General features: G+C 37.5%; 2 protein-coding genes and 1 pseudogene across 4 annotated transcripts; all 3 read right to left on the bottom strand.

The window, feature by feature from the left end:
* Positions 1-326: 326 nt before the first annotated feature.
* CLPX (CLP protease regulatory subunit X) lies at positions 327-10872 on the bottom strand. 2 transcript variants are annotated; one of them, XM_068624952.2, is made up of 15 exons: positions 10190-10872; positions 10045-10109; positions 9834-9937; positions 9394-9477; positions 8892-8938; positions 8248-8322; positions 8078-8155; positions 7900-7956; positions 7515-7585; positions 7320-7419; positions 7116-7220; positions 6716-6778; positions 1222-1344; positions 733-888; positions 327-648 (listed from the first exon to the last, which is right to left on the bottom strand). In XM_068624952.2, exons 1-15 carry the CDS (start codon positions 10553-10555, stop codon positions 580-582), a joined length of 1563 nt encoding a protein of 520 aa, XP_068481053.1. In that variant the 5' UTR covers positions 10556-10872; the 3' UTR covers positions 327-579. The 2 variants fall into 2 exon arrangements, with proteins under 2 accessions (XP_068481053.1, XP_068481055.1); XM_068624954.2 differs by having other exon boundaries at positions 9834-9929.
* Positions 10873-12139: 1267 nt separating this feature from the next.
* On the bottom strand, positions 12140-13577 carry LOC150025167 (pentatricopeptide repeat-containing protein At1g74900, mitochondrial-like; annotated as a pseudogene).
* On the bottom strand, positions 13150-22295 carry LOC137821849 (protein DEFECTIVE IN MERISTEM SILENCING 3). 2 transcript variants are annotated; one of them, XM_090295788.1, is made up of 10 exons: positions 22076-22255; positions 21141-21284; positions 20847-20961; positions 20212-20449; positions 19727-19918; positions 19318-19638; positions 18573-18798; positions 14902-15150; positions 13555-14794; positions 13150-13480 (listed from the first exon to the last, which is right to left on the bottom strand). In XM_090295788.1, the coding sequence occupies exons 1-9, from the start codon at positions 22109-22111 to the stop codon at positions 13628-13630; spliced, it is 2688 nt and encodes an 895-aa protein (XP_090151914.1). In that variant the 5' UTR covers positions 22112-22255; the 3' UTR covers positions 13150-13480; positions 13555-13627. The 2 variants fall into 2 exon arrangements, with proteins under 2 accessions (XP_090151914.1, XP_068482727.1); XM_068626626.2 differs by lacking the exons at positions 13150-13480; positions 13555-14794; positions 14902-15150 and adding an exon at positions 16979-17538 and having other exon boundaries at positions 22076-22295.
* Between the last annotated feature and the right edge of the window lie 627 nt (positions 22296-22922).

Genomic DNA, 22922 nt, shown 5'->3' with positions numbered 1-22922 from the left:
CTGGTTCACCATTTCTTTGCTGTTGTTTGCAATGGATTCACAACAAGTTTTTCTGTCTATCAATGTGGCTCTGCAACATACGATAAATTGTTCGAAGGAATGAGGTAAAAGGGAGCAATGTTGAAACAATGAGACAAATGAAGGAGGGTAAAGAAGTCGTGAATTGTATTAACATTCTGTTTCAGTTCAGGAAAGTTAGTGACCCAGGTCAAAACAGATCATACAGACCAATTTTGACAATCCTAAATGAAACATTAAATATCATCGTGCTGTTGAACTAAGGGGACATTGCTGTACTCAAAATGTTAAGTTGAACGACCAATGTCTAAACAAAAATAGGAACGAAAATGAATAATTCATTTAACGATACACATTTTGGTTCCACCAATAATGCCACTGAAAATTTACATAAGAATCAGGTATTGCACAGTTATGTGGCATTTAATTTAGCTCTATGATCAGTGGAAACGAAACTAACCACGGAGGTGACTGTAGAAGAAACCAACCTTGTATTTATATTATTCAACAATTGTGTCAACCATATGTACAAAAATAACAAACAGTAATATTTGCAACATGTTACATGCTGGCAACAATGGAAGGAAGTTCTGGATCTGCTTCATGATCCGTGGCTGATGTCTCCATGGTCTATGCACAAACAAAGTATGATTAGTTTAGGAAGTAATTTGACTGAAGCAGAGAGAAAAATCATGCATTACAAAGTATGCACACCTCTGAATCATTTTTCTGCTTCGTGAGATAACGATCCAATGCACCCTGACCATAAAGGATTTTAGCCCCTCTCCCACCACACCCCACACTTCCAACTGCCTCCTCATCGACGACAGCAGCATCAATAACATCATCGCCTGTTCTAACATCAGGAATCTGCACAAAAGGTTAAATAAGCAAGCTGAATAGTCTATACATTTCATGACACAGTACAATCCAATATGCCTATTTTTTAATGAACAGAATCTATTGTGTCTATATTCTTCAAAATAATAACAGTTGCAGTAGTAGTAGACTAGTAGTAATGGTAGCAGTAGAGGTTAACATGCATGTAGGTGGGTGCCAAAACCCAATGCTTGAAGATTCTGCGGTGTCATTAACTTTTACTGTTTTTAATGCAATGAACCATCACTAATTCTATAAGCAGCACCTGCACTCCATGTCACACGACAAACAAATTACTTATCGAAAAGAAAAGTTATGGCATACCTCATACATAGCATCTACCAACACATTCTCTAAGATTGATCGTAATCCTCGAGCACCGGTATTTTTAGATATTGCTTTTCTGGCAATTGAACTTAGAGAACTTTCTGTAAAATGTAGCTTTACCTGAAGTTACATAAAAAATTTTGTCAAAACAGTCCTTTCCATGCCAAAAAAGCCTATGATAGTCATTCAAAATTCAATCGATATAAGGACCAAATATTAATATACTTATTGGTAATGATGATGGTGGTAGTAGTAGTAATGGTTCCGACAATAACAAGATGATAACAATAATGATAGTGAAAGTGATGCTAATAATGACAACAGTAATTCTTGGAAATAGGATTTTAACTTAAAGCCTAACTCAAGTTCAAAAATCCGATTTGCAAGATAAGATTTTACACTCACTCATATACTATAAATTTAGTCATAATTCTTAGAAATAGGACTTTAAACCTAACTCAACATCACAAATCTGGCTTGCAAGACAAGTTTTGCACTCAATTATATACTATAATTTAGTCATATATTTAGTTAACGTGGGATCTCAAACAAATTCTCTCATGTCAAAGACTAGAGATCTCAAACGTGGAAGTAGAACTTTGGGCTGAGAGCAAGTGACACAATAGGCCCCACAAAACTTGCTAAGATAGAGTTGGATATCATCTTAGAAAGTGATTTCAGGTCTAATTCTATCATACAAAACCAGTTAGCAAAACGAGATTTGCACCTACTTATATACTATAATCTAGTCTAATATTTGTAGTTGATGTAGTATCTTCAATAGTAGTAAAGAAATGATGTGGATGATAACAATGATGGTGAGAGTCATATCAATATTGACATAAGTAGTAATGATTATTATGACAACAAGGGTGACATTGACAATAATGATGACAAAAGTGGTAACATAACCACAATAGTAAAAATGTTGACAAGTTTTGACAACAATGGTGGAAGTAATGGTGGTTGCATAACCATGATGGTCCTAATAGTGGTAGTGTAGTGGTTACTATGATGGTTATTGTTCTCGTCAGTTGACTCAGTCGTCGTTGACTTCAGAGGCAGATGGTGGCTCCTCCTATCTCCTGGTGGTTTTCGCTCTCTCCCTGGTAGTTGAGAGTGGCTTTGTTGAAACAGAGGGGCCCCTACCTGTTGATTGCACTCCGACGATCAAGTCAATATTGGGCTAAGAAACAGTAAAGTATGTAAAGCAGTTTCAGTCTTAAAAACGGCGTACCTTTTCTAGGGTTCTTACCACCCTTTATATAGGTTGTATCTAGGTCAACTCCCTATCACACGAGGATCTTTCCTTTAGTGAAATTAGGGTTACAGGTGAAACATTCTGTGACCATGGTTATCAAACTCGCGAGTCAACTCGTTGACTCGTCCGAGTTTACGTGCCCACTTTGCCTTACCGAGTTAACTCGGTAGTAAACTCGTTTTTGGGGTAAACTCGGTGGACTCGGCGCGGACTCGGTGAAATCGCGGTGGACTCGCGACTCTAGTCCGAGTTGGCGAGTCCAACTGGGTTTTTTTTTAAATCCAAAACGGTGTCGTTTGTGTTTGCGTGTGGACTGCGTCTTCATGTTCTTCTGTGGAGTGCGGCGGTAGATCGAGCGGAGCGTGCGATGGTCGCGGGTTGCAGGTGGTGGCGTCACGGTGGTCGCGGGTTGCAGGTGGTGGCGTCGCGGTGGTCGCGGGTTGCAAGTGGTGGCGTCGCAGTGGTTGCAGGTTGCTGCTTGAGATGGGTGGTGTGAAATTAGGGTAGGGAAGGGATTAGGGTTCTATTTTTTTTTTATTGGGCTGCTGCAGAATGAAGTGGACTTGCTGCACATTAGTTTTTTTTGGGCAGAAGTTGAATTTGGAGGTGCAGTATATTTTTTAAGGAAGGTCTAGGAGGGTGTGGATCAAATTCAAGTGAGGCCAATAGAACTACATATTCTAATAGAAGTAAAAATGCTCTAAAAAACTATTAATTTTTTTTATTAATTTTTTTTAATAGGAAAGTAGACTCTTACGAGTTTACGAGTCGAGTCTGCGAGTCGAGTCTACAGAGCTCCCACGAGTCTACGTAGACTCGCGAGTTTGACAACCTTGCCTGTGACGCATTGCACAAGCTTAGTGCAGCCGCGGCACAAGACTTGCCTCTTTTGGAGTGCAAAATCTCTAACAGTATGGCCGCCAGGGTATCAACTCATGTGCCAGTGTTGCGAGGCCATCTATTCTATGAGTGCCCTAAGTATTCACGTACCATGCATGCAGTCTACCCTTGGGAAACCCTAACCTAACGGGCCTTAGCGCCTCCAAGGGTTATTTACTTGTGCTAAACCTGTACGTGCTATACACACCACATGCATGAATCCTCGTGACTTAGGTCCCTATCTCGTATGGATAATAACTCTTTATTATTTTTGGGGCCCACCTACGTGGCCCATTAATGTGACTGGACCGCCGAGGTCCGAGGTCATGTCTGATGCCGATCTCTTCAGCCGATGTCCAAGGTCTGGCCAGTACACAAGCCTCCAGGCTCGAGCTGTAACTTGTTTCAGTGAAGAGGCTAAGTGATCGCCCACGGCGACCTACATGGCGCTAGAGTGATGGGACATGAACAGTGCATCGAGGTGACATTTCACCATACTCTTTCATCAGCGTACACGTGGCTAGATCAACAGTGGAGGCTTGCTGTCGCTTGCGCTCCCTCTATACGTTAAACCCTTTGATTCTCCCGCTCGTTTGCACTGTTCCATTACTTCACTTGAGCATTTTGTCTCTTCGAAAACCCTATTTCTTAGAGCACTATGCCCAAAAGAATGTTATAGACAGAGGGACCATTAACAACAAGGTACCTGATGTTAGTAAAGGTTGTCCTCAACTCTACGTGTCCCCGCACTTCTACCTGGTCTCCCGCGAAACCATACAGGCAGCCATCGTAAGGCCTCAACTGGTCGGGAGACCGCTGCAATTTGTTGAAGGTCGACTAGAACATCACATCGGCGGCTGAGCTTCCCTGGTCAACTAGGACGTGGTGTACCTTTCTACCCACTGTTACTACTGAGATCACCACTGGATCATTGTCATGTGGGACCACATCCTGCAAGTCGATCTTGGTGAAGACGAAGTCGAGCTTGGGTGTCTGGTCTGGACTTCTGTGCTTCTACTGTCATCACTCCCCTGGCGTATTTCTTACGCTGGGATGCGGTGCACCCTCCTCCTGAGAATCCTCCAGAGATGGTGTTGATCTCTCCGTGGATGGGCACCTCATGCCCCTGATCTCCTGCTGGAGTTGCTGACGTCGGGGCCCTCTGCGGTTCTTGTAGGTATTCCTTCAAGAAACCATTCCTTAACAGTTCATCTAACTGGAATCCCAACGCCAAACAGGTGTCCTTGCTGGGCCCTAGCCTCTTGTCAGTCTTCGGTGGAGACTTCAGTCTGTCTGCCACGTTAAGGATGGCGATAAGCTCTTTGAGATCCATTCAAAAATTGTGCCTGGTGGGAGCGTTCTCCCTCGCACGTGCCCTGGTTTGAGGCTTCCTTCCTTCATATGGCGGTTGTTTCCCCGGGGCTTTCTTTTCTGTCGTGGCCTCATGTACCCTTAGGGGCTGAGGACGACCAGTTCCCTGAGGTCGGACTGGGCTGATGCTTTCGCACTTCTCTATGACCTCTTCTTCTGCAACGATGTGGGCAACAGCTCTGTGGCGGATCTCGCTGAACGTCTATGGGTGGCACCTCAGTGAATCACTGAAAGGTCCTGGCAACACCCTTCGTTTGGATCTATGAAGTTGGCTGGTATCACAGTGTCCATGATTGCTTGTGAGAACGACATGGGGCGAGCCCTAACTGGTACGGGCAGAATTCGCTCACCAGTTGTGCGCTCACCCATGCTTTGCAAATCTCTGCGCAGTTCTTCCTTGGCTGCGTGTGACGCTGCCAAGTCGTTTTGGTAGCGGTTCTGGCTAGCCACCTACTCGGCTCGAACTTCAGCCAGAATCCTGTCCTGGTCAACTTTGGACGTCGCTACAGTTTGCTGGAGAGCGTGAATGGTCTCCATTAGTTGCTGTATGGAGACGCTGTCTCCTCCTTCTAGTGCAGATCCACCTTGCCTCGTACTCCTCATGTTGCTGGGTGGCTCTCAACACGATTGTGAATGAGACCTAGTTTTATCGGGCCCCACAGTGGGCACCAAATGTTCTCGCCGATTGACTCAGTCACCGTTGACTTCAGAGGCAGATGGTGGCTCCTCCTATCTCCTGGTGGTTTCCGCTCTCTCCCTGAGTAGCTGAGAGTGGCTCCGTTGAAACAAAGGGGGTCCTACCTATTGATTGCACTCCGACGATCAAGTCAGTACTGGGCTAAGAAACAGTAAAGTATGTAAAGCAGTTTCAGTCTTAGAAACGACGTACCTTTTTTAGGGTTCTTACCACCCTTTATATAGGTTGTATCTAGGTCAACTCCCTATCCCACAAGGATATTTCTTTTAGTGGAATTAGGGTTACTGGTGAGGCATCTTGTGACACGTTGCACAAGCTTAGTGCAGCCACGACTCAAGACTTGCCTCTTCTGGAGTGCAAAATCTTTAACAGTATGGCCGCCAGGGTACCAACTCATGTACCAACGCTGCGGGGTCATCTGTTCTATGGGTGCCCTAAGTATTCACGTGTCATGCATGCAGTCTACCCCTGGGAAACCCTAACCCTAACGGGCCTTAGCGCCTCCAAGGGTTATTTACTTGTGTTAGACTTGTACGTGCTATACACACCACATGCATGAATCCTCTCGTGACTTAGGTCCCTTTCTCGTATGGATAATAACTCTATTATTTCTGGGCCCCACCTACGTGGCCCATTAATATGACTGGACCGCTGAGGTCCGAGGTCACGTCTGATGCCGATCTCTTCAGTCGATGTCCGAGGTCTGGCCAGTACAGTTATGATGATGATATGGATATGAATTTGTAACAAACAACAATGTTGGTGGAGTGGCGTCGCAACTAGGGATGGTTGTGACAAAGGTAGTGGTAGTGTGGTAATAGTGGTTGTAATGGTGTTGGGTGGCGGCAAGGGATGGTTGTGACAAAAGTAGTCGTGGTGTGGTAATAGTGGTTGTAATGGTGTTGGGTGGTGAAAGAGCAAAAGGGAGGGTGACTATCTTATCCTACTGTCTTCTAATCAGCCCCCCCTTAGGATAAGAAATACACCACATTTACAAGATAGGATGGACGATAGGGTAAAGTAACCATATTTTATCGTTGCACCAAACAATTGATTAGAGTAGGATATGATTATCCTAGCTACCAAATGGGTCCTAAAACTACAATAAACAAGCAAGAAACAGAATTATTTATAAGTGGAAAGACCCATGAACCTCATACACTACAGTTTTGTGCCAATATATCAGGCCAACTATGGTATCTTCTCATACTTAAACCATTGGAAACAAAAGATGTTACCTATAAAATATACAAGGGAATAGAAAGACGTTGGTAAAAACTTACCCCATTCATTTGGAACATCTTCTGGTATTGCTTACCTAGAGCATTCTTTGGTTCTGTGAGGACCTATACAAAGATAAAATCATTAATGGCCTTAGGTAGAAAGAAAAATGACCTTGTAAGGTCTTAAAAAAAGCAATTAAATTATACCACACAATTTAATTGACTTATGAAGAAAAAGAAAAAGGTAAAAACAATGTCATTTCAGTCTATACTCTTTGTTCGTGAGAATACCAGTCCTTCTGACCTTCTAACCATTTCCCATCCAATTATTTAATCAATCAAAAGATATCTAATCTACTACATGATACATCATTCAGTTGTGAACAAAGCCAAATAAGAAAAGCATTACAGGTACAATTTTTCTGAGCAACAAAGTTGAATTGTTACACACAAAGACTACCTGAATGAGTTGATTTTCAGTTAAAGCCGACAAACTAACAAGGATAGGAAACCGTCCAACAAATTCAGGTATTAAACCATAAGCAATAAGATCACTACTCTCAACCTGCAAAATAATAATTTAAAAAATTGTAAAGATCCAAGTTGAATCTAGTGAGATTAGTAAAAGCCTCTATGGTTAGAAGATCTGCCTCACGAAACTTACAGTTTCTAACAAGGATGATGCAACAGCAGCTTCTGTGACTTTACCAGTCCTCATGTTTGCACGTATAGGTGCCCCAAATCCAATAGAAGAATCATGACGCCTGAAGGGGAATCAAAAGTTACTAGTTAGATACAGAAACACTTGATACTCCATATTATCAATGTCATTACTATTAAATTTTCAGGATATGTGAACCTTTCTGAGATTGTTTTCTCTAAGTCAATGAAGGCTCCTCCACAAATGAAAAGTATATTCTTTGTGTCAATCTGTGAAGACAAACAGATGGCTCTATATAAATAAAATGAGGACTACAGAAGCCTCTTAAGTAATATAAAAGGATACCAGAAAGTAAATTCAGCCAAGCCAAAGTGCATATATACATAAACATTTGAACAAATTGGAGAATGAAGAGAGAAAAAGAACAAGAGAGATCAGTTAAGCTCTCTCAAAGGTTTAGAACAAAGGACACTCTTAAATATTGAAATGTCATTGTGCCCATGTACCAGCACCTTAAATATAAGTCCCAACAAGCATATAAATACCTAAAACAGTAAAGCACAAAATACTAATATACACATACCTGAATATTGTCACCTCTGGGATGCTTTCGGGCTCCCTTCTCAGGAACATTGACAATCTTGATTGGGAAGAATGCAACAAGATCAATATAAATGAAGCTAAAATACAAAATTAGAACAAAAAACAGCTTTGTTAACTATCCACTAACTTTCAATGTTGATCACATGAAAAGAACTAACCGTTCCCTCAAGCATCTTTAGTAATGCCTGCTGAACACCTTCACCAGAAACATCCCTACTGATATTAAGGCTCTCCGCCTGAAATGTAAAGAGTAGATGTAGAAAACAGCAGACAAACATTTGGTTTTGAAATTTGGCAGATGGAGGGAAAAGTAAAAACAGGGAGAAACCTTTTTGGTAATCTTATCAACTTCATCGATGTAAATAATGCCTTGCTGTGCAGCTGCAACATTATAATCTGCAACCTGGAAATAAACTCATGCAATGTTGATTCAGAGTACAGTTTGTGATACTATGTTCATTTATGACACTTTCATCAAATTGCAACCACTCTATTTGACGAAATAAGCAATAAAAATTGTAAAGATTAATAGACCATGCAGAAAACGGTACTACAACAAACATAGAAGAGAGTTAAAGATAGAAGAAAATAATTCCCATTAACAGAAATTTTTTCTAAAAGTGTGCACAACAATAAATATGATAATGCAAAAACTCCTTGGGCCAGCAGAAATCACAATATCTCGAGATATACATAAAAAAAATAAGAACTGAAACCTTATTATGACCTACCAAAAGTAGAATTATACATCAAACACTTTAAACCCAGTTTACATTTGATTTCTCATGGATAAGCTTTGAAATATTAAAAGGCAAGGAAATATGAATTTTATAAATTTACATTCTTTTTCCAAATACCAAATTAATCCCTCAAAGATTGCACATAGAATCATTGGTCTTGTTCAATCGATCAAAACATCCCCAAATTACTACTTCGTATTAAAAACAGTCATCATTCACCAGAATATTTTACCATGAGGAGCTTGTATAATATGGATTCCACATCCTCTCCAACATAACCTGCCTGTTCAAAGGTGACATTGGGTTAGACACTTAAGATAAACACATCGCTTCCACAGAAAAGAAAAAAGAATTAGGATGAAGATGTTTGTAATAAATGGAACAAGACATAATAAACACAAGAATTATAATCACGGTATAAAAGGAGAAAAATTACTCCAAAGTACCTTAAGGGCACATTGAATTTGATAAACGGAAATGTTTTGGAATTATATCTCAATTTCCCTATGATCAGAACTTGCAGAAATTATCTACACCTTTTGAGAACATAAGATTTCAGGATGGTAAAATGTGCCTTTTATGCTGAAAAGTTAGAACTTATTGGGGAGCTTAACAAGTCTTTGAAATGAATAAGCCTACAAACATAAACAATTTCTTTCCCCCGTCCCCACCCTGCTACTTTTATTTTATTTTACTGGACAAAAACTCAGAAAGCAAGAATAAAACTCACAAACTTGCCTGAGTGAGTGAAGTTGCATCTGCAATAACAAAGGGAACGTTTACAAACCGAGCCAAAGTTTTGGCAAGTAATGTTTTCCCTGTCCTTGAAACAGCATCAAAGAAAAACAAGTTACACTAGTAACCAGGAGTAGACATGAATGAAATGTTCACAGAAACAAAGATATAATAAAAAACAAAAGGTCTGAAACTAGCCCACCACCCCTACCTCAATTATTCAAAAATATGATTTCTTGGTACTATATAGCTATATACACAAAGGGCTCAGCACAAAAAGTTAATATATTAGCTAAGCATCATCAATTCTCCACTCACTCAAACAATTTGTTATTCCAAAACGGAAGCAACAAACATCATATCATACACTATAATTTATACAAAAACTAGAGGAATATAAACACTTAAACACTGAAACAGAAGGCAAGAACTGATTTACCTGATCCTGTTGGCCCCATTAGAAGGATATTACTTTTCTCAAGTTCAACTTTATCATCTTCAACAGCATCAGCCTTCACATTATCATCCGAATCTCCTGCAGGCCTAACAATCCAAATAGTAAGAACATGTAAAAATCAATGTACACATACATACAATCAATCAACATAATTGAAAAAAAGTGAAGTTCAGTAAAGAATAATAACACTAACCACTTGGGTAAAGAAGACTCATTAAATATCCTCTTATAGTGATTATAAACCGCCACAGAAAGAACCTGAAAAATGCAATCGAAGCACAAATAAGAATAACAACAACATCAAGACTCCGAGAGGAAAAAGAGTCAAAAAAAAACACCTTCTTGGCCCTTTCTTGCCCAATAACGAACTTGTCGAGCCCCTTGCAAATCTCCTTCGGCGTTGGGAAATTGGTCCCCAGATTGGAGCCCCCCCAACACCCTTCTTTCGAATCGCCGGTGTTGGGGGCGCCGCCAGCGACTTCAAAGTTTGAATTCCCGGGACGAACGACAATCCCGCCGCCGGACCACACCTCGGGCGGGTCCCCCAACGAGGCAACAACGCTGTAGCCTCTCGAAACCCCGAAGGTGGCGCGTGGAGGGCAGCGAGAGTTCCCGGCGCGTGTGAAGTTGAATAGCAAGTGGTTGAAGCGGACGAGTGCGAGGGTCGCTATTTCCCTGCAAGGCTTGGATCGAAACGCGAGCATGGTTTGCGTTTGGTGTGCAAGATTGAATTGTAAAGTTACGATGTTTTGGGTGTGGGAAGAATGGAAGAGAGAGAACAAGACATTGAGTGTGGAAGGAACAGAACAGAATTAAGGTTGCCGGAAAGTTATTTGATAATTTTGATGATGTTGTTGTGAGTATAAAGCCACGCCACACCACACCACTCTATCGAACTCCTCCAAAATCTTATTCCTTTCAACCCACACAACACAACACTTTGAGAAAGTGAAGTGAGAAGAACCGTAACAGTTGACGAAATAGAGTAAGATACGTCTCATGGACTCAATTTTTTCAAGATAAAATAAAATAAAATCACCTTCTTTTAAATATCTTATCATTTTCAAAGATTTTTCTCATCTTCAGATAATTACTTCTTTTTTTGTTAGGCATGAATTCATGTACACCTAATACAAATAAAAATTATATAATATTATTAATCAAAACAAAAATTAGGTAAAGATATTTATGGTGTCAAAAATGTTCATACCGTCCATAACTCTCACTGTATGTTTACATTTTAAAATTGTAAAATTACTAATATGTTAGCCATTATATGATTTAAACAACTGGGTCCTGCTAATTAGTTCTTTTAGATTCTAGTGATTAATTAGTTCTTTTAGAACACTGATTAAAAAGTAAAAAATGTTTTTTTTATTGAAATTCACAGAATGTGTTGGAAATCATAATAGATGTACCTTAATGCTATTTTATTTAGCATGTAATGGTTGCAAGTTTGCCATATTTAGTGCAGCTATTACACGCCATGTTATGAGGAAAGTAAGTAAGTAAGCAACTCCATGAACAGTGGAGGTTTAGACGTTTGAGGAAGGAAAACAAGTCGAGGAGAAGATTCGGTGATGGACCCTCTCTAGTTTTGGTGGTTATGGGGGTGTGGTGTTTTCTTGAAATTGAGGAACACATTTTGGAATAGGTGATTGTATTGCCTAAATTTTGGAACTATAATTTCTTAAAAGAAAAATTCATTTATGGAATAGGAAGTCTTTTATAAGTGAAACTATTTTTCAAAAATTTTATTGGAAAGACAAAAAATTATTTTAGAATATTCTTTTTAAAACATGTTTTATAAATTCTGAATTTATTATTTTAGAAGTAAAAAAATTTATTCCGGAAAGGATAATCTAGAATGATTTTTTACTTTCTAATTTTCTATTATGAAAATAATTTTGTAAGGCTTTGTTATCCTTCAAAAAAAAATTTGGATTTCATGTTGGGAACATGTTATTTTGTAGGAATATACCAAAGGATTTTACAAAGACTTACGTATAATTATTTTATTCGTTTTTATATTTAGGATCAATATTCAATTTAGTAATATGGATTTTAAAAAAATCAATTTGGTCTCAATGTTTTTTAAAATTAATCTAAATTGATCATTTCTGTTAAGTCTCACCTTACAGCGTTAAGTGCTACTTATGTGGCAGAGAGAAGTGGGATTAGGTGTTGTGTGAGGTGTCAAGCATGGATTGACAAATCCAAATTAGGGAAGCAAGGCTCATCCTTCATCTTCCCAAACATCTCCAAAACCCTTATCAACCTCCCCAGCATCACCATCCCCGGCACACACAACCCCAAACCACCACCACACTCTCCACGCTATCCTTCTTACACAAAGTCTGAATCAACGCATTACACGTGGCGACACTGGGAGCCAACCCTCTTTCACCATCTCATAAAAAACCCTACGAGATTTTTTAACCTCACCCGCTACCCCAAACCCGTGAATCATACTCATGTACGTCACAACATCAATCTCACACTTCCTCTTCTCCATTTCCAAGTAAAACTCCCAAGCCTCCTTAATCTGACTATTCCGAAAATACCCTTCTAGCAATGTGTTGTACGTGACCATCGTAGGGTTTATCCCTCGCTACACCATTTCCTTCAGAACCTGCAACGCCATCGGCGTGCATTTGATTAAGCAATAACCATTTGCGATAATGTTGTAGCTCACGCTATCGAGTCTGAATCTTGATTTGAACGTCTTGAGCAAGGTGTGTGCCATTTCCATGCGCTTCGATTTGCATAGCACGTCTAGGACGGTGTTGAATGAGTTCAGGTTTTAATGGCAACGTACTCGTGCATGGAGAGGAAGGTTCTGACAACGCGATGAGGTTTTCCGTTCGCGTCATAGCGCTCGTCGAGGATGGCGAACGTTCGGAGAGTTGGGTCACGGCGGAGGGATCGCATACGACCCACTAAGGCCTATGTCGCGTTGTAGTCACATGCATACAGACCGCTATGTCGACGACATGGTCGAACGACGAGGAGTAGTTGACTTTACACTGATTTGTAATCCACACGACTTGACACCTCACACAACACCCTATCCCACTTCTCTCTGCCACATAAGCAGCATTTGACGTCCTAAGGTGGAATTTAACAGAAATGACTAATTTGAAAAAAAAATTAAAAACATAAAGATCAAATTGATTTTTTTTAAAAATCACTGTACTAAATTGACTATTGACCTTAAATGTAAGGACGAATAAGGTAATTATACCAAAGACTTATAGACAACATTTGTATTTTTCGGTTTGTAAGTGAATTCATAATTGAATATATAAGCATTTGTAATTTATTATAAATGCACAATAAGTAATTCACTCATCAGGTTGTAAGAAGTAATTCCATTACCATTCAAAATATCATCATAAACAAAGTCTAGACGTTATAATTTCAAAAAAAAAAAAATCTAAAAACATAAATAATGTATGTCATCATCGGCGTCCATGTCGTCGTTTACGGACATACATAGACATATCATTAGTGGTTGATCAGGCTAGCATAAGAGTTGTTTGTGTCCCTTCCAACGCAAGTGAACCCTGGACGACATGACCTTCGTCCACCATCAACTACAACGTCGTTGCAATTCTACGACAAAGATCCTACAATCATACAACAAATTATATTAATCAAAAGTCAACATGTATAATTTAAAAAACAAGTTATAAGTTCTAACCACTGCGGGATACTTAGTGTCATTATCATTCGCTCTTGATGTCATCCCACATGTCCATGTGCATCAAGGATTATCATCGGAGACGATCACCCTCGGTCATTTGAATGATATAGGGATGTGATACAGACCGAAACCACTCCAAGTATTCAGGGATGCATGCCCCAACATCAGTTGCTAAGGCGACATCTTGGACAACATAATCATTAAAATGTAACCATCGTTGGTCCAACTCAGTTGTGGAGGGATCGCCATCTATCATAGTAGCTGGGTGACGAGGGATAATTTGTACATATCCATGTTGTCGGAGTACACGTTCAGGCAAATATAATTGTTTGCATGCCCTCAACCGAATGTACCCCGAAAATAAAGAAATCAACTCGAAAGGACGCACTCCCTTGTGGTCTTCATATGGCCTCCATCGCACTGCACCTAAGGAGATGGTATCTAATTGCATCCGAACAGATGCAAGTAATGACAACCTACTCCCAACCACATACCGCATGCACCGGGGATCATCCTCAACATACTCGTCTCGCACCTGTCTGTTTCCAATAGTAGGGAAATGCTCGTATATCCATGCTTGCAATAAGGTGGCATACCCAGCTAGTTGCTTTGTATTTGCATAGCTAGCCTCTCCTAACTGCTCATACATGTGGGTCAAAGCAGCTGCCGCCCACGAGTATCTCCCAGTGTGCCTTAAATCTATGAACAAACCCATATAACAAACACTAACTGATGTAGCACTTTTATCTGCAAAGATGGTGCAACCTACAAGGTGGAGCAAATACGCCCTAGCAGCCACAGTCCACTGTCTCTTGTTGCATGCGCCCTCGTATATCTCTCTCAACCAACTTAGACGCACGTGTCCACCCCGGCAATGTCGTGTCTCAGCAGCTGCTGCTCCCCGATCCACACAGAGTGACTCAACCAACAAATTCGTTGCAGAAGTTGCATCTAAACTCGGGTAAGTGTAGAATTGCCCGATAATCGGAAGATGCAACAAATTTGACACATCATCCAAAGTGATGGTCAACTCCCCTATAGGCAGATGAAAGGTATTTGTATCTGCATGCCACCTCTCTACAAAGGCACACAACAATCCTTTGTCTATCGTGTCATAGCTTGCACCAACAAGACTAGCTAAACCCGACAATTTCACTACATCCAGTATGTGTGCATGAGGAGCACTCATCTTATTTATTTTTCTCCCATGAGAAACCAATTTCAACTCACCACGATCCTACAATAACCAACCAAAATAATATTAAATTTCCAGTTTAGAAAAAAAAATCCATTTTACAAAACAACTATAATCACCACGTATCATATTTCAACATATTTACTTACCACACCATTCCACAGTTGCCTCGCCACATGGTCCTTATAACCTCTCAACAATGATCCATCCACTGGCCCTCCAGGATACGCTTCACCCTCCACATTGAATATACCTTTATCCTTCACCTCCACATGGGGTTCAACTTCATGTTCAACATGTTCTTCATCTTCATCAACATGTCTTCTTTTTTTAACCGATGTTGTCAGTCGTACACGATCACCTTGTATACCTCCTCCCACATTTCTCACCATTTTGATCTGCACATACATAATTCTAATTAAAACAAAACAATACATTACCCAAAACCAGAAATTCATTCAAGAAAAACACTAAAACACTAAAAAGTAGTCCCTAACACGTTCCTGGAATTGGTAATCTGGAATCGCTTCTAGAATAGGAATACCAATTCTGGATTACCGATTCCAGGAATGTGTTATAAACTGACCAATCCGGAATACTATATGCATGCACCCCTTTTTTATTCCAAATTTCCAATTCTGCAAATATTTCGAATTACCATTGTCGGAAGCCCAAAAAAACAAACTTAACTTTCTTCTTCAATAACTTCCAAAACCACCTGTAACCACCACAATGTCATCGGAAAACACCAAGGTCTGCCTATGTCCACTAACAACACACCAAAATCACCAAGAATAGGAACCAATCTCATTGTCGTTTTCTTTCCACAATGCTAAGGAAAATAGCAAAGAAGAAGGAAGGAGCAAGTATGCGTTGGCCTAAGGATTCTAAAAAGTCTCATGGTTAATTTTGTCAATTCACAATAATATAGGGGTGCAAGAAGAAACACCCATTTCTATTTTGCTCTATCCTTTTTCATAACATATAGTAAATTTTTTTTCCAAAAAGAGTTTAGACTTTGTAAGGAGGCACCCAAGTCCAATATCAAGAGGTGCATTGGAATATTGGTTGAATTAAGGCAAATTCTCCTTACACCTCCATACCTCCCCCTTGCACCTCCATTCTTCTTCATTTTCAAGTGGTTGTGGTTGCTTGTGGTGGTTAATGATGAACATTGGTGGTTGAGGTAAGTTTTGTGGTGTTTTTAATAATGATGATTGTGTTTTTGTCCGCTTATTGTGCAATTTGAAAGCCACAAAATCCATAACAAAAAATCAGTGAGGTGCAAAAATGGAATACGAAACTCAAAAAAATTATTGTCGCATTGTAGAAGAAATGTTTGGTTCTTAGGGTTCACATAATTTGCTTCATGTTGCATTAATAGTTCACTTTATGGAACCATTACAATTGTAACAATAATTATTTTCTTGATATAATTTCTACGATGTTGCCTAAGGAAAAACTTATAACTACAAGATACTCAAACTCTCAGGTAAGTGTAAATTTATCTTATAAAATAAATTAAAACATATTAAATTATGAAACTGTTCTCTCAAACACTGTAGTTGAAGAAGAACGGAAGTGTTGCGACAAGAAGAGAGGTACGGGGACACATGGATGCAACTGAGATTATTTAAAAATGTGATATTATATTTCATTTAAGATTATTTAAAAATTTTAAAAAGATTTAAACCGATTTTACGCCATTAATATGGAGGTGGAAGGTATGAAGATGAAATTGAAATATTGGCTTAATTAATTGGAAACAGAAAATGCAATTTTTATATCCTTTGTAGGTAGGAATTTGCGATGACATAGTAATGACATACCTATCAGTTATGTATTATGTTATATTTCATATGCTTATTATATAATTGACATTTTATTTATATTTTCCCTTCGATCTCCTTTCTCGTCAAACAAGTTTACATTTCTCTCCTTTTCTTCTCTTAATACCAAACTAAATATAGAAACCCCTCTTTACATTCCCTCCACTCCTTTGGACCAATATTGGATTATGTGAGACAACCTCTAATCCAAATCCAATTATCAAATCAAGTACCTAACCGAACCAAACATAACGATTGAAAATATATTCAATCCACTATAAATACATAATTTTGCTCTCGTTTTGGCAAATTAAACCCATCCATTTTTATCAAAGCATTTCATTCAATCTAAATTTTCCACGAAAATCATTTTACCCCACTTTAAATGATTCAGACATTGTTAAAGAATCAATCGATTTCACGGCGAGGAGAAAGAAAAAGGAATTGAGGATGTTCTCCAATCCTGCAGAAACTGCAGAAAAAGAATGGAAAACGAGGAGCTACAGTTAAATGTTTTTTTTTAACTAAAAGGGGAGATGTATAATGTTCACAGCCTCTAATCAACACTCAATACAGGAGTATACAAGGAACCAAGAAATAGGTTGTCCTAGCAAGTATGTTTGGTCTTGAAGGGGTAACCAGGTATACTGAGGCAAATCTGATAGCAGTGTCATGGAGGCTAATCTGAATTTTCTTCACAAGAAAACTTGAAGAAAAATAAAGCCTTAACGGGCTCCAGCTTCAAAAATCAATGTGCTTGTTTTACTATCCAAAATTTTTATCTTCCAATTTAAGACACCAAAATGGGAACTCTCCTTCCAGAGCCAGATAACGAAATGGATGTAGGTACAAGATCAGGAACAAAACAAGTTGCCAGCCACAGGCTCTTTTCTTCGTTGTATGCTGTCAGCCTTAATTCAATCATCTACTAACGAATCTGTCAGAACCAGTTTGAGCCTGATGGTATCATTCATTAAAGAAAAATTACCACGGTGAGTTATGTCACAGTTCAAGATTACAATTTAAAGTCAGATATGGAAAGCTCCCATCAATTGAGACCACTATGTGAACTTGAAATGTAATAAGCTTGCAAGTACATAATTTAGCATGTGCATGCATCAGTATTTAGAAAGAGACTCTTTTTGTGGGGAATTAATAGTCAACACCCACTGCTGACTTTGATAGTATTTTAGAATATACCTCTCCACTAAAAAATAATTCAAAGCTAGGAGCTGAAAACAGTTAAATTAGCTTATTAAATTGTAAGTGTTTTGTAAACCTATTTCTTAAAGTCACTAATATATAAAATGACAAATATAAGCATGCTTACATGATATTTAATATAATTTTTTTATTTCATTGCTAAAATATATTTGAGGTAATTATAATTTTATTTATTGGTTAACTTTAAACTCTTGTAATTTTTATTTGTAGATAAATTATTTTAATTACATTTTTTTAGTTTTAATTATTATAATTTTTCATATTATATATTACTATTAATGTTATTTATATCTTAAAATTCAAATCCAAATTTAAAATAAAATCAATTTTAACATACACGTAAGTAAATGTCATACTTTCATTATGTTGATTAATGTAATGGTTAAAACATATTCAAGTTTAATGTTAAAATAAAATAATAAATAATATTTCAATGATAAAAATAACACATGTAAAAAGGGGAGCAAATCCTATTTTGTAAAATAATGAAAAGGGCATAAAATACAAAAGGCACGAAAACACGAAGTAGCATGTAAAAAGAAGCCTATAAAATACTAAAAAATGTGTTTACTAAACACTATTAAAACTTCCGGTAAGCTTTTCAGCTAGGACAAGAAACTAGAAGCTGACTGAAAGTTCTTGTCAAAACATAGCCTTAGTAGAAATAACTTAAACCGTTCTAACACAATCAAAATGAGTTGCGTGAGCTCAAAACAACATATGAATAAATCACCTACGATTAAACATCCAATTTCCAGATAGATTACCTGAGTTGCATTTGAGGAACTTTGCGCCAAATACTTAAGATAATCACCCTTCTTTTTGTTGAAGTTGAGCCTCGTCATGTCCAACAACGTCTGCTCCCTTTTTAATTCCTCCAGAATCTTTTCTTTCTTCCATTTGACTTCTTTCAACTGTCTGGAAATTTCACCGTGATGGTTATCAAGCTCCATTGATCTTTCTGGTCGGGGGAATCTTACATCAATATCTTCCCTGCAAATTCCCCAGATTTTTTTAATTCACGTATTTAATGATTGTATTCTTTTGAAAACAGATTACACGAAACAGCAGTTCAAAATGAAAACCTTACTTTATTAAGAAAAAAAGGTTCTGAATTGAAAAACATAAAACAGTTCTTTATCAGTGAACAGAAAAAAAAAATGTATCAACTAAAGAACCTACAAAACCTTAAATTCACATGTTCAAGGACCATACTGTTGAGGTTCCATGTTGTGTGGTAACAAATCAAGACTTGCATAATTCATATCATGAGTTTCTATACAAATTACAGAAAAAAGATAGAGATAATTGACATTGTTGGACCTCATTATGGATAGCATTATTCTTGTATACTACAGTTAATCCAGCTGAACCACCTACACTAAATTGAAAATTTTTCAGTGGGATACAATTGCAAGAAAGATTGTTCTCCTGTCACTATCTTCTGTTTTCTACCTGCCATATAATTCTCAAAAGACAAAAGAGAGAGAGAGAGATCACACGTCAAGTTACCTATTGCCCAAGGTAAATACACCACAACTCCTAATTATTCCTCCATCCAAAGAAAGAGCTCCTTCACTTATGCATGGAAGTGCTTGTATCATTTCAGCCCTGGTCTTATACACTTGTAGACGAGAAAAGAGATTATAAAACAGAGTTTCTCTGAGACCATAACCATTGGGAGTTACGCAAAATAGGTTTGAGCTGTCTACGTTAATCATATTCACTGCAAAGCCAAGAAATCCAGCTGGACATTCCCCATTAGGCAATCTTGGGTTTAAAATATCTAGCTTCCGTTGTGCATCATCAACCACATGATTACCAGCATAAGGCCTAAAACATACAAAATGATAAAAGTTAAAAAAAAATTATCCAAAACAACAAATTAAAGGTATAAACACAAGACTCTTGGAAGTCATGCCTCAGATATTCGAGGCATATCACAAGAAATCGACCATCCAAAGCCCTTCCAATAGAAGCACCTAGCCCATGAAGTCCATAACTTTTGTTTATGCAGCCTTCCTTATCATACATTTCAAGAGCTTTAACCCCTTCATACGTTTTACAAACAATTGCCAGCATAGTCTCCACTCCCAAATACTCTGACAAAAGTCTGCAACCAAATAAGTACGTGAAACTACCTGCGTGTGCTTGCATATTCATAGATAATCGCAAATACAACATGAGTTTTCTCATTAGGTGAGGTTGTCTATATGAATCACACAACATCATTTGACTCGGTTAAAAACAAAATCTTCAAACAAATTAACAAAAGATGAGAAATACATTATTTTTCATCCTGTTTAAAGATAACACTGCTGAGGCTTAGAAAGAAGAAGTTATTACAAGTTTGATATACAAGCAAACCTTCACAAGCCAGAAAGAAAATATCTTTGCCAAATGTACCTGCTAAGATTATCATCCTCAACTTTGCCCAATGTAGCAACAATACCCACAACATCCTTTGTTGTTGTAAGATGAGAAGCCTGAGCTCCATGACGAATCTTCAGCTGGCACAAGATACCAGCAGCAGATTTTTCATGTTGCGATATTTGTTTATCTACTTCCTCGTCATTTGTAGAGGGGGGATTGTCTATATCACCAGCTGTGGCCTTACTTGAAGACTCTGATTTCCCAATAGTAACTAAGAATACAAAAAGAAAAAACATAAATGATACTTGAAAGTTTATTACATCCTAAATAGAAAATTAATACATTTGATATATGCACTTAAATTTTCAGTCAATACAAATTGTAAGCTGTAATGTAATATGACTAACATTAACACAGCTCCATTTATAACCAAAAGTACCGATGTTAAAATATCAGATAAAACCATTGCACCACTAGCCAGCAACAATATAACTGAACTGGCATCTTACATTTTCGTCAATGGAATACCTACTTCGTAATTGCATTCAACCATATAAAAGATTACAACATTGGTTCATTTAATGCACCTTACAGAACAGAATCATAAATATTTTCTTTATACGTTTTACAAACAGAGAAAAAACCCTTAAAATGGACAGCAAATGTACCTTGCAAATGAATAATGGAACCGTCTAATTTGCTTTTTTCAGAGTTCAAGTGATTTATGTTGTTCTCACGCTGCTTAATTTGTGTCCCTAACATGCGTAGGTCATCTTCTAGTTTCTGCAAGTATTAGATGGGAATGAGGTAATTGAAACCCAGAACATAACAAAACAATGCATCTGGCATAAAGTTGGATAAAACAACTTGTGCACACAAATAACTGCAATGATATTTTATTAACATGCAATTAGTAGAGGAAAAGAGTAATCCTTTTGGTTCATAAAAACAGCATAAGCAACCTGGGAGTGTTGCATGATGGATTGTGCTTGTAGAATTTCTCCATTTTGCATTTCCTTTGCCTCAACAGTGCCTTCATTCAAATCCACTTGCATCATTGCTGAAGAAGCCCCTTGGATGGATAGTGCATTTGTACGAGCAGAAAGCTACATAGATGAAGGTAACTGACATTCATAAATACGGACGGAAAATGCTTGCACGCAATAAAAAGCAGCAAATTAAGGAAACTCCAATGTATCCTTGGGGCAATCAGCCATTATGCTTTTACATCAAATTTGCAAGGATTCCACTAATACCTAAACCTAAACATTACTGCATAAACATGCCTTGTAGGAGTCTTACTATTTCTATCTTCTCTGATGCAAAATCATCACCACCAACCATGTGTCTCATAACTTTCTAACTCAATTTTATTCTTTCCCCAGTTAGACAAAACAAGTAGAGAGAGCAATGCAAGCAAGAGGCAATAGTTTTGAAACAAATGTAGGGCATCAAACCAAAATTATTTGAAACAACCATTTCTTCTTGTTTTCCAATTCTATACTTCATGAAGAGCAAGTATGAACAAAGATAACAACTCACCAAAATCATGCTGAGTCAACACAATACAGCAGAGCAACATGCAACATGAATGTAAGTGTTAAAAAATGCAGGTTACAGGTGTGTCCGACGTTTAATCTTACCTTACAGACAAAGAATAATTATAGTTATAATCATTACCATAAAAACCTAAAATTAAATAAGAGATTGATCGTGACTACAATCGGCAGCGCCGAACAAAATTGTCCGGTCCATAATCCTCTAAACCCTTCTAAACATTGGGCTTGAATTTTGAAAACACGCGACGACATGTTGTGGTTAACCCAAACAGTTAATTTAAGAAAACGAAGCAGAAAAGTAGAAGAAAAATTGGTGGAGAATGCATAGGGAGACAAACCTTTTTGGAAGAAGTGGGAGTGGGTGGTTGAAACATAACTCTGTGAATGAAAGTGCAGAATGTGAAAAGTGAAGTTTAAGAATAGAAGAGAGAAACAGAGAAAGAATCTCTCTTCTCTTTCTTCTTCTGTCTGCTTTCCAATTGTACTCTTCACTCCTCCCTCACAGTGCTTTCCAAATTTCAATTCCAAATGCTATTTTTTCAATTTCATTAATTAATTATTCATTATTATACCAAAATTATATTTATGATCATTTTTCTGCTTTTGCTTACATCACTATTTGTCTGAATATGTATCTATTATTAATAATTATACATATATACTTAAGAAGCAATATTAATATAACAGTTAATATTATTAATTTTTAGTCATACAAATATGTAAATAAATATTTTTTTTAAGTAATATGAGATAATTTTGTTATTTAATCAATACTTTGTAAAAATTAGTTCACAAAATGGATTATGTATATTAACATGGTAAGTTGGATTTCAAAAAACGTATTACATTTAATGCAATTAATATAATATATACACATTTTTCTTTTCCTCAATTTTTTCACCGAAGTTAGAAACGTAAAATATATATATATATATATATAATAAAGTTAAATACATTTTGATCCTATAATTCCGTGAGGGTGCATTCTCATTCCTATTAAAATTTAATTATATATTTAATTCTCTATTTTTTCTAAAATTAAGCAATTTTGTGCATTACTCTATAATTCCGTGAGGGTGCATTCTCATTCCTATTAAAATTTAATTATATATTTAATTCTCTATTTTTTCTAAAATTAAGCAATTTTGTGCATTACTAATATGTTTTTAAATTTCTACGAGAAAA

This window comes from Phaseolus vulgaris, chromosome 9 (assembly GCF_051622355.1).
Source record: "Phaseolus vulgaris cultivar YP4 chromosome 9, ASM5162235v1, whole genome shotgun sequence".
Classification (NCBI taxonomy): Eukaryota; Viridiplantae; Streptophyta; class Magnoliopsida; order Fabales; family Fabaceae; genus Phaseolus; species Phaseolus vulgaris.
The sequence above is the reverse complement of the archived record's forward strand: the minus strand, read 5'-3'. Positions and strand labels throughout refer to the sequence as shown.

Coding starts and splice junctions, on each gene's coding strand:
- LOC137821849 (XM_090295788.1), bottom strand. CDS start 22,111: ATGTTTCAACCACCCACTCCCACTTCTTCCAAAAAG. Junction 20,962..21,140: donor CCATCATGCAACACTCCCAG/GTTGCTTATGCT, acceptor TAATACTTGCAG/AAACTAGAAGATGACCTACG. Junction 19,639..19,726: donor ATATGCCTCGAATATCTGAG/GCATGACTTCCA, acceptor TGTATGTTTTAG/GCCTTATGCTGGTAATCATG.
- CLPX (XM_068624952.2), bottom strand. CDS start 10,555: ATGCTCGCGTTTCGATCCAAGCCTTGCAGGGAAATAGCGACCCTCGCA. Junction 7,221..7,319: donor CATCATCCTTGTTAGAAACT/GTAAGTTTCGTG, acceptor ATTATTTTGCAG/GTTGAGAGTAGTGATCTTAT. Junction 6,779..7,115: donor CTGAAAATCAACTCATTCAG/GTAGTCTTTGTG, acceptor ATCTTTGTATAG/GTCCTCACAGAACCAAAGAA.